At 37.4% G+C, this 16,141-nt stretch overlaps 1 protein-coding gene across 1 annotated transcript in view; it reads right to left on the reverse strand.

Annotated features, from left to right (window-relative positions):
- The window catches only part of RPAP2 (RNA polymerase II associated protein 2), a gene marked incomplete at its 5' end in the record, with an annotated part of 42,163 nt that overhangs the window by 14,312 nt on the left and 11,710 nt on the right, over positions 1–16,141 (reverse strand). The window contains 2 exons of the mRNA XM_082484665.1: positions 7,925–7,993; positions 15,030–15,110. Coding sequence (XP_082340791.1) covers positions 7,925–7,993; positions 15,030–15,110 — 150 coding nt within the window. The remainder of the gene's footprint in view (positions 1–7,924; positions 7,994–15,029; positions 15,111–16,141) is intronic.

The raw sequence follows: 16,141 nt of genomic DNA on the forward strand, positions 1-16,141 counted from the left end.
AATGAGTTACATCTATTCAGTGTCTTCTTAAAATGTGCAGATGGATAGAGAGAGATGGACAGAGAAGGTGGAAGAGCAAGAGCAATATATGCATTTCTGTGGAACACAGGGCATAAGCGTGATATACATCAAAATGAAATTAAACATACTGAGATCCCAAGCATATGTACAATCAAGCATCTGTACAGTTTTTGCAGTGATGCTGGTTCTCAACCAAATAGTATGTAATTACACATACATACTTTGCAGTTTCTGGACTATGCTCCCATATACTGGTTAGCTATATTTGCTACCAGCCAACTAAAGCACACTTTTACTTTTGGGAAGGAATGGGACGAGAAGAACATGTACTGTTATGGACATGCTTGTTCTAGTTTCTTTGTATTATGCCATGCAAAATTTTATGAATATATAGTTATTTCATGTTTATTTATGCAACATTCTCGTTAACTGGTGGTTGTCATCTTAATCCAAATATTTATTTTAATTATATACTTTGCGTCAAAAGAGCCACCTGCACTCCAATTCTACATCCTCTAGCTTGGATTGTCTGCAAATTCTGAAAGCTTCATCATAGCCCATCGCCTAGAGATACACCATCTTCTCAGTAACATGTATTTCCTTCCTTCCTCCTGTACATTTTTTGCCTTCACTGTTAACATCCCACATCAGGACCAGAACTTAACTGCAAGACTCGATGAAACCACTGGGTGTCAAAACATTTTTATATCTCAAGAAGTAACAAACTAATGAGAAGAAGTAAAAATTTCCTTTGCACTCCATTCCTACAGCATTAGGAAACAAAAACAAGTCTCCAGTTCATCACTGTACCGCCCACTATCAATTATTACATAAAAAATAATTTGTCTCCTTTCTGAATTAATTAGTTGTAATCTTCTCCTCTCCCCTCCAAATTCTTCATGCCTCTGAGTAATTTTAGTTTATCCATGGTCACTGGAGAATATTACAGGAACACCAACATTCCCCAACGTAACATCATTGATATGAAAGCTAATAAAATGCATGTGTCTCTGTTTCCCCCTAACTGAGTGGATCTTTGACACATGGGTCTTTAAGTAGGTCTGTGGATCACTGTTCTGATCCAAGCAAGTTATAACTTCACTCAGTTATTCAACTAATTTTGTTTTCTAAGACATAATTCATTCATAAAGCAAGATTTTTAAGATCTTCATGGTTTTTAATCACTTTCAGGATTCTTCCTCCTTGAAAACCATTATACGCTTCATAGCAAAAATATTGTCTGCCATGTCAAGTCTGACACTTTCAACAGCAACGTGACAAAGGCAGCTAGAATCTCCAGAATGAAGTACTGTCTTTCTAGGCAGCCTGTCTTACTGTATAGCATTATAAGGTTTTACATTCCATAGTCTGCATCAAGTACCATAAGGAGAGGAATCATTACATCTTCAAAAGATACTGCTCTTTCAGGGATTTTCTGCGGTCAAAGTTTTTCTTTTATGGTGGTTCCAGAAGATTTAAGGAATACAATACTTTACTTTGAGCACAATTTATTTCAGGACTAAAGAAGAACAGGACACACCACTTAGCTTAGCAGAGGTGCTATTACAACTCCCTGCACAGAACCAAACAAACTAATCCAGAACCCATGCTAAAAATTCTGCTGGTACAAAATACCTGGGGATTCAATGCTAGAAAGCCATAGTAATCTTTCCAATGATGTGTACCTCTAAATTTTTTTTTTTTTTTGGTTCAGAAACAAGCCAAATCAACACTGATTTTCATCTTACGGTGAAATTTCCTGTGAGTCAAAAACCCTGTCTCTGTGTCATGTCCCCATTAATGTAGGCTGTTCTTTAGAAAGTCTACTAAGATAAAGTTAAAACTCTGAAAATAAAAGATGCAAGTGTGTGTCAAAGTCATGTTTTTCCTTTAACAGATGGGTAATGTTTCATGATAAAAAAATGTTTGCATTGAATGTATTAAGATTAATTATTAATAAGGAAGCAAGTATATTTTCATAGGGCTACAGCTTCAGGGTTCAGTTGCAAAATTAACAGTTCAGTTTGCTCAGTGGATAAAGTTAAAATATATTTAGTTTAAAACTAACATTAGGGTAGCTGTTTAAGTGTCGATCACTCATGTCTCGCAGCATTAGTTTAGATCTGCCTGTGTAACTGTACAAATTTTTCTGCACTATGACATAACTTCCAATAAGCAAAGCTACATGCAACAATTGTGGAAGGAGAAAAAAACATGACATTGCAAAAGAAATCTTCTAAATATATACCTTTTCAAGAAACACAAATTTAAAACAGTTCTCTCTCTGGGCAATTTTTCCATCTGCTTGATCAGCACACAGTTGTGGCATAGAGTTCAATAGGACATGAACTCCACTGACCGAGTTAGCTCCCCAAAGAGTCAACATGATAAAGCGGTCTTCTGAAATCTAGCATACTATCTTTCAGAGGGTTGAAACAGAAGTTGCAACAAAAAAATCTTGTTTACTCACGCAAAAGGCAAAAAAGAAGTGGCAGAGGAAAGTACTTTCCCTACTACCATATTCTTAATTCACAAGAACATTTGGAATATGAAGTTCCCAAGGGTGACTAAAGCAGAAGGTCCAAAATTAGTCAGAACACCACTGCCATGAAGGACAATTTATAACTGGTGATGCATTTTGCACACCAGCTCTGTGCAGTTGGGCACAACTTCAGTCTGAATGCCCACACATACATCTGCTGAGAACATACAGATTTCTATCTCTTGGAGGGATTTCCAAGACACTTGGCAGAAAGCCATGACCCTGCTCTTCCCTTGCACTGGGCAGCAAAACTGGCAGGTGCAGAGAAGACAGCTTTCTGAGCCACCCCCCCTAACTCCACGCCACAGAAGTCCAGGAGACTGCGTGCGCTAAGGCTCCGCTCCTACTGATGAGGTCAAGGACCAGAACTATAAAAGGGAACTAATTATCCTGGACTCACCTTAGAGAGTTTGTGCTGGGCATGCATGGAAGTTACACAGCACAACCAAAACTCCCGTTCAGAAAGCTACACGTGAGGAATACTAGAATGGAAAAAGACTGCAGCTGTGTGTGCTGCAATGACACCCAGAGTGTCACTTTCCTGCGTAACAGCACTACCCAGCACAGTGGGGAGGGGGGGGTTGTGTAAGGAGAAACACCTTCTTTGAAACAAAGGGTTCTTCTTCTATTTTCTCCCTGATGAATGATGAAGATAAATTTAATTAATTTTAAAGCTGGCACTGATTAATGTCCCAATTAACAACACTGCAAATCCCTCAAAATACTGTTCTATACAATGTTTTCTAAGTAATACTGGAACACGTTAGGAGGAAGTAAAGTAATACTGATCTCCTCCAAAATATGCCAAATAAGCAGATTTGATTTGCTTAGAAAGTGCTGATAAGTAGGAACTGCTTAACAGAAAAATCTATTTTGAGTTCACACTCGCCAAATGACAACCTAAAATTATTAGGAGAGAAAAAGGGAAGAATATGCTTTTTAAGTTTTTAACGTGTTAAGACAAACTTGCATTTTCCCTGTTTCACCCAATAATATAACTCTACAGATAGAGACCTAGAGTAGAGACAATACTATGACCACATTCAAACTCCTTTATAAAAAGAAAGGCTTTTTGGATTTTTGTTCCTGCAAACTCTGTTTCAAAATGGGAAATAACTATATGTCTAGCTTAACGATAAATGATTTTTCTCAGCTGAAACCTGGAATTAATCCTCTATTATCAGACTTGCTAAACAAAAGATCATCCAGCTGACTTGCATGTGGTTTCGGTAGGAAAAAGAGTCACTCTGCAAGTCTGATTCATATCCAGTACGTATTTGTACATCAGATTTGTACATTTCAAACATTCAGACATTTTCAGACAAGAACACAGTAGCAATATCACAAACATCTGAATTCCTCTTAAAATAATTTAGAAATGTCAGTGTTGAGAAATAGATGTGCTCTCGTGTGCAAAGAAGTAAAAACGCATACTTGAACCCAAGATTCTCCAGTTCTTGAACTGTTATCTCCAAGAGATTAAACCTCTAGAGTACATCTCCACATGACACATTTATCTAAAGTGGCTGCACACATATAATGATGGCTTTTGTTTAGTGATCGTGGTCATTTTGAGTTTGTTTAAATACTGCAGCCGAATGCTTATAAACTAATCCCAGAACATTTTGAAATGCTTCAAAGCTTTTAGTGGGGGAACCTCTTGCATAGGCTTTGTAGATGAAGCTGACCACAGTTCACTGGAACCAGCCAGCTCAGATAAGTAAGATGAAAGCAGACATTTCCTGAAAATATCTTGAAAGCTTTCCATTAGACTGTGCCAGGGGTATACACTAAAAACAGCAAGTGCCCATGCTTGTATAGCAACCAATCTTCCCACTGCTTTCTCCATTCTTTCTTGAACTACTGTATTTGTATCTATTTATCTGCTTCATTTGATATCTTGCAAAGTTCTTTTGGGGAAAAAGATGCAAGATCCTAGTTTACAGTACATTATAAAGCAACTATTACTATAACAAAAAATTCTGCTTAACATACTAAATGTTGCAACAGGAAGACACAGAAATCTACCACTGCTAAAATTATTACAAATCAATAAGAAATTTGACCTACAGATAATTTTAAAGAGTCACCCACTCCATGATAGGCAGGAGTGCAATTATTTGAACATAATTCTCGGGCTGTCAGAGTACTCTAAGGTCGATACAACATTGCTGAATGTGCTGGTCATAAAGATAGGAGTGCCTCAGGCTAGATTTTCAATAAAGGCTGAGACTGGCTGTTCATATTTTATATGATAATTTGATTGAATAAATCCAGCTGTTCACTATGAACAGGAAATCGTCCACTGTTGCAATCCCCAACATTTTATACTTCAAGACAGACAGTCACACTTTCTAGTTTCAGGCACTTTATTTCAGAGCAATGAATTAGAAGCCCAGGTTTCTTTAATAGTAGACTTAAGGGCACATAAGTACTTCTAATAGCTTCTTGAGGACCAGCAGACTATAAAGGGAGCCTAGGTCTAATTTAAGCACCTAAATTAGGTGTTACAACTATCCAACGTGCTGTATCCTACGAAGAGTTAATATGCACACTCCAATGAAGAAAGGACAGCATTATCAGAACATAATACAAAGTATTAAGCAGTGATGACACTTGAATTCAATACAGCAGTACTGATAATGGTTATTCTGCCCAGCAGCGTATCACAAAAAGGGTCGGGGCACTCTGAAAGTGCACCGTGGAGTCAGGTACACCATTGGAGTCCTCAGCACACGCTAGCCATATATGAGAAGGAAGTGGTGAGCCACAATATCTATGCACAAAACTGGGTGCAAGCAAAGTCCAACAGTTGCTACTTTAAACAAAACAACCCTGTCCCCTTCCAAACAAAACAAAAAATAGTTGAGGTCTTAGTAGTTTCTTCTGAGGTATACTCTGCTCACTCTGCCTTCTGTAGTCTGTTTTATACCTCCTGCACCTCCGGGTAGCTGTAACGTGGCCTTTCATCCCCCTAGAAAGAGGAATTATCCTCTTCCAGGGTGTTGCTTATGCTGCTTCACTGTTTAGTGTTAGGACTAAAATGGCCATTCTGTGCCTGAGACCAGGTCAAGACCTGTGAATACATATTCTGAAAGTGTTCTCCTCTTTCAGTGACAGAAGCTAGTAAAGAGCCACTCTGACTCAGGCCCCATACAACTCTGCAATCTAAATGACATTACATGCGCTGCAACATGCATCATCTCTCAGTATAGCTAAGGGGAAGCCAGAGAAGACTTAACAGAGTGTAATTCTTTTTATGAGCAGTATTAGTAAGATAAGAAAGATCCCTTGGCAGACTGTAAGAGGTGAGAAGAGGCCACAATTTGGGGACCTGTCTGCGAGGGGTTGCCCAGGTCCTCAGTAGCTTTTCCCTGCACGCTTCTGGCTTTCACTAAAGTTTGATTAGAATTCCCAAATAATTAAATGTTCTGTTTTAATCTTTCTGGAAATGATGCAACACTAGCATCTTCTTAGAGCAATCCTAACACTCATTCTACCCCATCTACGTTCTTCCACATCCTCTCCTAAGAGGGGGCTGAGAGAAGTTGTTAATAATCTGAAGATCACGAGGTTGCAAAAACCTTACAATAAGCTGAAGTTAACAGAAGCTTTAGTCATGACTTCACTGGAATAATATTAGAAATAAAATCTACTCTATTTTAGCATCAAATATAATTCATTTGTTTAGGGGTGGACCCTTAGGAAGCGAAAGTAAAAAAAAGTAAAAAAAGAATTGGTTCTCTGCTTCTACCGATTGCCACCAAGACTGCCTGCTACTTGTATAACATTTTAAACCAATTGTAAAACAATCATTAGGTATGTAAACATTTAGAGCTCATCATATGCGGAGAGACCAGCAACATATTTTAACTTCTGATCAAGAGTCACCATTTCCTTAAATGTACAGAAACTACTTGAAAAATTCATAAGATCCGTTTCACAAATTACCAATTCAACCATAAGAATATATAGTAAAAATGACAAAAGATTTGTTCTTATAGTTGATAAAAAATTTATGCCAAGGCATTCAAGTAAAGTTACTTTCTGTGTTCTGATTTAATGAATCATTTGAGCGGTATCTGGCTGGGTGACACAGATGTAAGGCTCGCTGAAGCCTACTCTAATGCCTGCTGGTATAGTCTTCCTTGGGACAGCAAAGCCAGAACAATGTGTCAGACTGAAGTAATATCAAGCAAAGTAAGTGCAGTACTGGGGATGCCATGAGGTTGGCCCACAACACTACTTGACCTGTGAATGTCTGTAAGTATTTCTCTGTCCTACAGGCTCCAGTGACCCAGGAAGCCCAAAAGAAGCAGCAGCAGTACGGTAATAAATGGTCTCCGGAATAAGATTTTTGCAAACTTGTAATTCAAGCTGAAAGACATACAAAGATTGCTTGATGGTTTAACCCCAGTGAAAGGCAGGGCCTGACACTGCATGAAACCACCAGTGATTTCTTAAAAGGTGAACTAATGTTAAATGTTTAATATGAATTTGTGAGACAACTGTTTTACACACTGCAAAGTTTGTATCTTTAACTTCAGAAATGTACGTGGATTTGGAAAATATAAATCAAGGAAGTTACTTGATGCATATGACTACAGCTTTTATTGATCATGCCTCTGTGTAAAAGTTTACTGAAAGACACTATAAGAAAATCAGGCTTCCCATTAGGGAATTTCCCATTTCCCCTTGGAAAGAATTTAATTCTACAGTAGAACAAAGCTAAGGAGGACTGTAGGCAATGTAGTATCATAATCTTTAGCAGTAAAGCTAATCCTCATAAAAATAAAATACTGGTCCCAGCATTCCTTTCAGAAATTTGGCAGTTGATAAAAAAGCTTTTCCCTATCAAAGAAGTTTGCTAGAATATTCAAACAAACATATCTAGAAGCACACTGTATCTTTATGGAAATAATTTGACTTTAATTGTGAAAGTGAAATTTAAAAAAAAAATTAGAAGTAAAATGAGAAACGAAAAGTGTAACAGTTATGACAAATCCAAGTAATACAATACACATGACATTTTGCCCTACTGTCAGAGGAGAAGAATGTCTGTCAGCAGCAAACGGAATAGTGAAATATACTCCTCCTTCACCCCACCAGCTCTCTTTAAAAATCCCTAAAGCTTTTTATTTTTTTAACATAACATTAGGTTTGTCCATTGTTAACATGTTGCTGCAAGTGTGACAATCCTGTTTTGTCAAGAGAATTTAGTTCATTTGCATGAAAAAATAATTCTGTTGATTTCTCAGTTAAAGAAATCTTTACCTCCATTTATCTGAAAATTAAATCTTGTCTCTATAGGCTAGTTAAGACAGTTGTGTGTGAGAATATTTGACGTTGAAGGGTACTTACACAGACAACAAAACAATAGCAATTAGAGTCCATTCCGGCATTTTGTGAATAATATTTCTGTTTGTTAATCTGAAAAAATAATAATAAAAAAATCAGAACATTTCAGTGTGAAATTAAACAGATTTTAACTGCTAAATTTTTATTTACGCCTACCATTAAAAGACTTAATACACTGAGTTACATTGTAGCAATTACAGCTGTATCTGAGCAATTCACCAGCTTTTAAGCTTTTCTTTCATCTTACCCTGTAAGGGAGGAATTGCAGAATTCCAAATATATATCTTTTTTCTATATGAAAGGGGCATGGGGAAGACTGAACAGCAGTTAATTCTTTGAATTAGCTCGCAAAGAGGCCTGGCTGCTCTGCGGGCTCAGCTCTCACTCATGCCCACTGGGAAATTCTCAAGAACTGCACATGCGTTTCTGAAGAGATGGGCCTTCCTACACTTAGTTTCCCCCCTGTTGGCTTCAGATCCAGATTTGCTGTAAAAGCTAATGTTGCGGAAACAGACGGGTTTTTATAAGATACTGGAGACAATCCTCTGATGATTCTTGTTTTTAAAATGGAAACCTGGAATTCTAACTTATGCAATGGGAGCCAGCACAGACATAAGAGCAAGAAAATAAGGTGTGAATCAAGAACCACGTGGGTGCTCAACAAAAGTGCTGCTGTATTTTATACCTACTGATCCATTTGGCTGAACTTCATAATAAAACAGATCTGCTTTAAGTCAAACGTTAATCTGACTTAAAAAAATTCACATGTGACTAGCTATGGCTGAATTTAGGCATGACCCATGGTGTTCAAGACAAGCAATTTCATGGAAAAGCTACAGCAAAAAACGAAGCTGTGGCTATGCAGGCACCCAAAAAGGCTAGCAAAATTCATGGTATTCAGACAGATGGCACCATCCAACAGAAATAGTGAGGGGCAAGTGCCTCCCTATGTTTGCTTCCTTCTTGCTCTCAGCTTCCCTTCTATGCAGCCTTGTATAAATTCAAACCCAGAATGAAGCCACCCTGTCATTCATACCCAATTCTGCAGCCACGGGTGAAGATGGGAGGTTGCTTGAAATGAAATACCTGGCAACAAATTCAAATCTAGGGCTTTCTTCCCCAGTAAGTTGTTGGGTTTGGTTTTGGTTTTTTAATTAATTTCTTTGAGCAAGTATATAGCCACCCCAAAAACATGTTAAAAAGTGGAAAAATGAAAGTATTTGTACTTGCCATTGTTAGAATTCAAGTTCTGTTAACTAATTCCCCCAAATTATATTCAAAATGCTAATTAAAAATGCAGTTACAAATAAGATGTTTTATAGGATCATTTTGCAATTTCCCTATTTCAGAAAGATACTAAAAAATAATAAAAATAATTTTTATTTAAGGATAGTAATGTTTAAAGCAATATTATCCTATTTTTCTCCTCAAATCTTCAAGTCTTCCAAGCAAAATAAGATTCTGAAGCAGTGATTACTCAAATAGTGTCCCAGCAGCCTGAGTTTTGTTAAATGAGGAAAGGAAAAGCAACATTTTGTACAACATGTACAGGAATTGTCACATCAAACTAGAACCAATAGTTCTGGCAAATACAGATTATTTTTGTTATTAAAAGATTCACGTTCCCCAATCGCTATTTGAAATAGCTGATGGTGTTAGCTGGCAACAAAGCTTGTACCTGGCAAACTGTTACGTTTTTCTGGCTATAGAACAAGAGACAAAACAAAGGCTGAACGTCTGGACTCAATACTGATGACAGTGATAAATGCTACCAAGAAATGCCTGACAGAATCATCTTGACAAGCAATTCATATGTAACATTCCAGTTAATCTGCTGTGATGAGACACAATGGAAGAGACAGCTCCGAGCCACTTGGGAAAACTGTCAAATAGAGAAAGCAGCTTTATTTCAATGGTCTACAAGGAGTTATTATTGATTAGAGCACAGGAAGGTGTCATTCTTGTACACAAACTGAGAGATCCAGTTATTTGTGTCAATTAACTCTTATTCAATGTTAGTATTGATTGGCAAGGTCTGAACACTAGTCATTGCCATCAATATGCTATTTATGAAGGAGGTAGTCAAAAGACACAGATAACCAGCAGGATACAGCAATATGGATCTGCTGATGTACTACTGTCACTGGACTGGATGAACAGTCAAGTCAGGCTTCCACAATGAGTAACCTTTCAGTACAACACCTGTCCTAAAGCACTTGTGCAGCTGAAAAAAAAAAAACAACATTTCAGGCAGATCAGACTAAAGCTAGCAACCTACAGGTGTGAAGCCTTAAATAATAAGGAGCAGTGGAAGGGCAGTCACTTTCAAAGACAAGCTGTGTGTCAACACCAAGGCCTCTGAAGAGCAAAGCTTTCAGAAAACAGGGAAGTGCAAGTCCGCTGTAAAAATGGTTCATTAGTTCTTTGTCTTGCCTCTAGCCAAAACTGTTACTTCAGAACAATCCAGGAAAGAGAGGTCACTAGATTTCCATCATAAACATATAACATGGAAATGTTAGAACTCTACAGAACTTTGTGTATGAGATTTGAGTTTTGCAGTGCAGTATCTTCTGTTAAACAGTTCGGCTAAATTCTCCCTCAACTACCCAAAGGAAGAAAACAATACACGAATTTTCAAAACAGAATGCCTCTACTTTCTTGGCCTCTGCAGGGCAGGATAAGTAAGCCAGGAAGGTTGGATGATCCCAGATAGCTGTGTGGGTTGCTTAGTTGTTAGTCTGTGGGTGTTGTGGTTCACCCCAGCAAGATGCACTGCAGCTGGACTGGACCAGTTCCACTATCCAGTAGGCGGCAGGACCCATGCAGCAGTTTTCACACTGTGGAGGAGCTCAGACCGAGCAGATGGATCCAGGCAGCAGAAGCTGACAGGATTAAGGACTAAAGAGTAAGATGCATAAAAATTCCATCCCAAGTGACTTCCCAGTAACTGACTAGTGCCCACCCTGCAAAGAAAGTGAACTCCAATATGGAAGTTGTAGGAATACAGCGTAGTCCAATGTTACCAGTAAATAAAAAAATAAACCGCAAAATGACAGGAAAAATGCATGCACAGTTGGTTCTACTTCTTTTCCTTTAGTTGTTTTCCCACTTAATTACTGTCAGCTGTAAATACTGCTAGCAGAACTCCCATTAGGAAATGATGGCCTGATTTGTAAACAGTGGCAGCAGATTTAAGCACATCCCTAAGCACCTTGTGCAAGAACTTGAGCAGGGACCACAACAAACTTGAAGTTATAGGAAAGAAACTTAGCAATGTGGGAGCTCACCACTCTTTCCTCAGCAGGACTACATTTTGTGGGATTTCTAAGAAACAATTTGATAACAGGAACACTGTCCAATGGGGAATGGCAGATGGACACCAAGATAATTATGCTAAATAGTTATCCCCTAACAGGCCTCTAGCTTCAAGTACTATGAACAAGATGCAAGAAAATGTAGCTGGTTAATATAAAACAATCTTTTTAAAGTATATTTTTTCTTTATAGCTATTTATAAATTATAGTCTTGAGTGTTATTTCTTTTTCTAGAAGTCTGTTTATCCTTACAATGAGAACATACTTGTCATCTATGAGCTCAATTTTTAACATGCTACTATGAATTTGACTAATAGCTAGTAGCAGTGAGTACTAAATATGCATTTGGTGAAAAAATATTCCTTTGAACAGGTCCATGCTTGCTGACTTGCAGTTTTACCTAGTATGTCTGTGTTCTTACACTGGGAGAAAAAGAAAAAAAAAAAAAAAAAAGAGTGCCCCAAATGGAGATCTTCTTTTGTTTCACAATTTATCTTTGTTGCAAAGTGAAGTCATCAGCATCTTTTCAAATGAAGCAGCCCTTTTGTTCCCACAGCCAGATTCCCAGGTGTAGGCATAGGTAACTCCAGTTCAAGAATCTGACCTGTTAGTTTGGCCATTCACCTGTTCTTTAAGCAAGCTGACTTCATGGCATTAGGAGATAAAGTTGTGGCTTTAGGGGACCTCAGCTATCTACAATTTTTACAAAACTTGCACTGAGACGAGTGAACTTTAACTAACCCAGGTCAGCACAGGCAAATACTAAAGCATAAATTGTTTTTCTTTAGGCTTCAAGTAGACCAATTTAACCATAAAAGACACCTCCTCTATTGCTTGAAGAAGAGCAACATATTTACATACCGTAGTATAATTTAGTTTGATGACAACCAGCAAAAATAAGCTACTATTATAACTTTCGGCTCTCTTCAAGAGAAGCCCATTTACTTGAGAAAAGGTCATTAACATTCTGGAACTTTAACATTTCCATGCAGAATCTTGACAAAGTCATAGAAAATGACAAAGTATTGCTGATTGACTTGACCTAAAATTCCACTTAACAAGGGTAATAGATAAAAGCCTATTAGTGAGTGTATACACCAGATAACATACACTCATGATACACATTTAAAAGCTAAAGTATTGTCTTGGAAAGAAAGTAAGACTGTAATAAAAAGTCTTAAATGCATCTTTAGGAAACAACTGTATCATATTCATTGGCTGAGTCAATGATAAGCTCCAAAAAAGGAATTAAAATATTTGCAACTGTAAGATACAGATGAAATTATATTTTCCATGTGAAATATTATGCTTAAAAAAACCAACCACATGTTAACAAACATAATAATTTAGCCTCAATTTATATATAAATAGCTAATTTTCTCTCAATCTTTTAACAAAGTGCCCTTACACACTGGAGAATTATTTGACATCTCAGTTTTCGTAACAAAAGCTTACAGGCACTGAGGGACTTTATTTGGGAAGAGCTCTAACCATTCTAAAATGTCTCTTGAGATCCCGCTAGTGCGTTTCCCAGCAGTGGTGATTGAATAAAATGCTGCCCAAAGGAGGCTGAACTGCAAGTGTTCCTTTAAAAACCAATGGAGCTGAAAATCGTTGTTGCTTAGTTCACCACATGCTCTTTTACCCTTCTTCAGTTAAGCTCTACTACAGCCATGTGTTTTATCTCCTACCCTCTTTGGCAAGTTTCTTGGCCTGAAATATTTCCAGTATAAAAAGCAAGAAAGAACACTAGCATTTGTCGGTGCTCCCTCCATAGTCATTAAGCATTTTAACCATGCTAACAAAGACAGTAACAATTAAATTCCTATACCCTGCAAACATAAGTACCGTTTAAAACTTATTTCAGGTTCCCCTGCCAAAGCATTCATCCTAAAATCAGAGAGACCACTCATACTAAGTAAATTTAAACCTGTATACAGAACTGGAGATTCAAACCTATGCCTTCGTCTTAATATCCATGAGTTAGCTTTTGTGTACCCACAGAAATACAAGAAGGAGAAAGGGCACAAAGGTTTTTATTGCTTTCCTATTTCCTGTATTTTTGTATTATTTTACTATCAGTGACAATAAAAGTCTTATATATCTATATGAAGGCACTTACAAATTCTTGTGTAGTGCCCACAATTGTCTTCAACCATCCCCAGTCCAAAATGGTGTATTTCTAAGCAATTTATCCAGAATCTTCAACAGTAAGAGAGCCCCAAGAACTTGCTACCATTACCTCCAACTTACTTCCTAACAAAAAAAGACTTAAAAATAAACTGAAGAGGTGTTATCTGAGGGATCAGAAATAGATCAGGGGAGACTTTTAAAATATGGCAAATTATTGCTACATGAGCCAAATACTGGGATAAAAGTCCAAATTAATTAGATTTGGTTCCATTCTGTAAATCCACAGGTGTATATAAGTTTCAAGGCCTCTATGCTATAAACCACTTTTAAAACTTCATATTCAAGCCACATTGTCTTCAAATAGCAAAAATGATTTAAAATAGAAGTTCTGCTTTTGAGAATCTCCAGGACTTCTTACATAATCAATCATACAAAAGTAGATTGAAAGAGACCAAATGTAGTTTTTCCAGTTCTATCACTCCATAAGCTAAAGTGACAATTAAGCATGTAGACTGCAGAGCAACAAAACTGTTTTAAGACACAAAGATCTTATTCAAATAGTAGGTATATATACAGTAAACACATGCTGCTCCATTATAATCAAAAATATCTTCCCTGGTTTCAGTGTTGCTGCTAAATTAAAAGATTAATCACAACTTAAAAGACTGCTATTACAGAATCAATTCCAAACACTAACAATTCTTAAAAAAAAAAAACAAAAAAAGAGATTATGCACAGAGTCACCAGATATGAAAAGAATATCTACCACAGTAAGAAATCCTGCATATAGAGACTCATGTTTTAGTGGCATCCTTCCAGACATCAGATAAATCATAAGGAGTCAGATAGAGCTGTGTTTCTATTCCCCAAAGCCTAGATTCCTTGTGGCAAATGCCACATGTGTGAGTTTTGGAAAATTTATATGTAAACCCCACACAGGTTGGAGGTGGGGGGGAAGTTTCAAGAGTGACAACGCACACAGGGTTAGCCACTGTCACTGCTCCTTTTCCTGACAATACTTTGAGATGCAGGACATGATCTAGGTCCAAGCTATGAGTCATATCCCAAAGAAAACCTAAAAACGTTCAGAGAAGTTACCACCGTTCTGTTTTCACTCCTTGTTTATCCCAGTGTTTCCAAACACTGTCTTTAGTGCTTCTGACTGTGATAAAGTATCCACTAGCTCTGTGGTGATAAAGTGCTCCCTAGATCTACTTCCTCTTGAAATCAGGAACAAGACAGGTCAAACTGGACCTTCTTCCTGGCTCTACAAGTTAGTGGTAACAATTATTAACCACATTAAAACCATTTAGCCCAGCTGTAGGGAGCCAGAGCAAAAGAAAGCGACAGATCTCAGAAACTCACACTTAATAGGAGGTGACGAGGTAGCAGAACCTTTAAAAGACTCACCATCATCCTCCAGAGACCACTGGCCTAGTTTTTAAAAATCTACAAATACTCCTGGTGACCTAGCCACTGTCAGGAGCAAGGAAAGGGTTGACTTGTTAGTCCACAGGGAATGTGACGTTACCTACATGAACACACAGCTAGAAAAGGGCAAATCTGCAATGGGGCCCTCTCTGTGTCCAAATCACAAATCATTCAACAGCATGTTTAATTAATCAACCAAGAAGGATCTCTAAATAAAGACCAATACTCACCGGAAAGTTTTGACAAGATTTTTTAGCTCTGTGTAAACATCACCTGGAGTAATCTGAAGAGGACCCAAAACTGCAGGTAATCTAGAAGGTGAAAGACACCCGTCAATATACGTTTTCCTCTCTTTCTCATTTCTTCTCAAGTAGGACTTCCACCAAATCTCATGAAAGTTAATAAAGAGAGAAAGACACTGACTTTGGTACAGCAGATCAGGCCTGTAGTTTACATTTCACATTCCCTGAGTGGTATTTGGGCAACACCTTTATTTTACAACAGTTGTTTTTAAAAATAAGCAGCTCTACTTCAGTGTGAAGAAATTAAATATAGTTTTACATGCATATTCTTATTTAACTTCAGTTCTGACAAGACATTCCTACCAAAACCCCCAAGTGTTTATGAGGGTTAGAATTCCAGGCCTTCCTTGGTTCAAAAATAACAATACAAAAGGAAACTATATGTCTAAATAAGGTTTGCACAGACAAATCTGCTAACTAAGACTCACATAGATGCAACTGAAATAACATTCCACTGTAAGCCTGACAGCTGGAATCAAGATGATAGTAAGGTAATCACAAATTTTCAAAAGAAAGAAAAAGACAGATTGCCTCCCCACTTCACAGTGTGTAAAAACTGAGACAGCACACAACAAACCACACTCACTGTTTAACTAGCTGTCAGTATCCCTAAATGCTGGAAATAACTTGCATTGTTTTTCACATTTAGGATGAAACTTTTGCCTCTATTTACTTGTTTAGTAGCTAATACCCTCTTGCATTTGAATATCCAGTTATTTACATTTATATGCACATGGTGCATCAATATTGTTGGAAGAATCAAGATTTCTATTCTCCTTTACATCACTGCATGTTGTACAAAAACTGAACACAAGACTCTTAGAATGCTGGGCATATTCATATTCCCATTGACTTTGTCTGAACATACCAAGAAATTATTGCTTTATCACAATGAAAACTGTCTCTCTTACTTGAGTGTGACAGGACTACATCACCTCGTGAAACTTAAAAAGACCAACTAAAGAAGGGGATAGTCAAGAATAAAATCTTTGAAGACACTAAGAAAAAAAAAACATTCTGTCTTTCTTATTCTCTACTCA

This window comes from Vanellus vanellus (genome assembly GCF_965231255.1).
Source record: "Vanellus vanellus genome assembly, chromosome: 5".
In the NCBI taxonomy this organism is placed as follows: Eukaryota; Metazoa; Chordata; class Aves; order Charadriiformes; family Charadriidae; genus Vanellus; species Vanellus vanellus.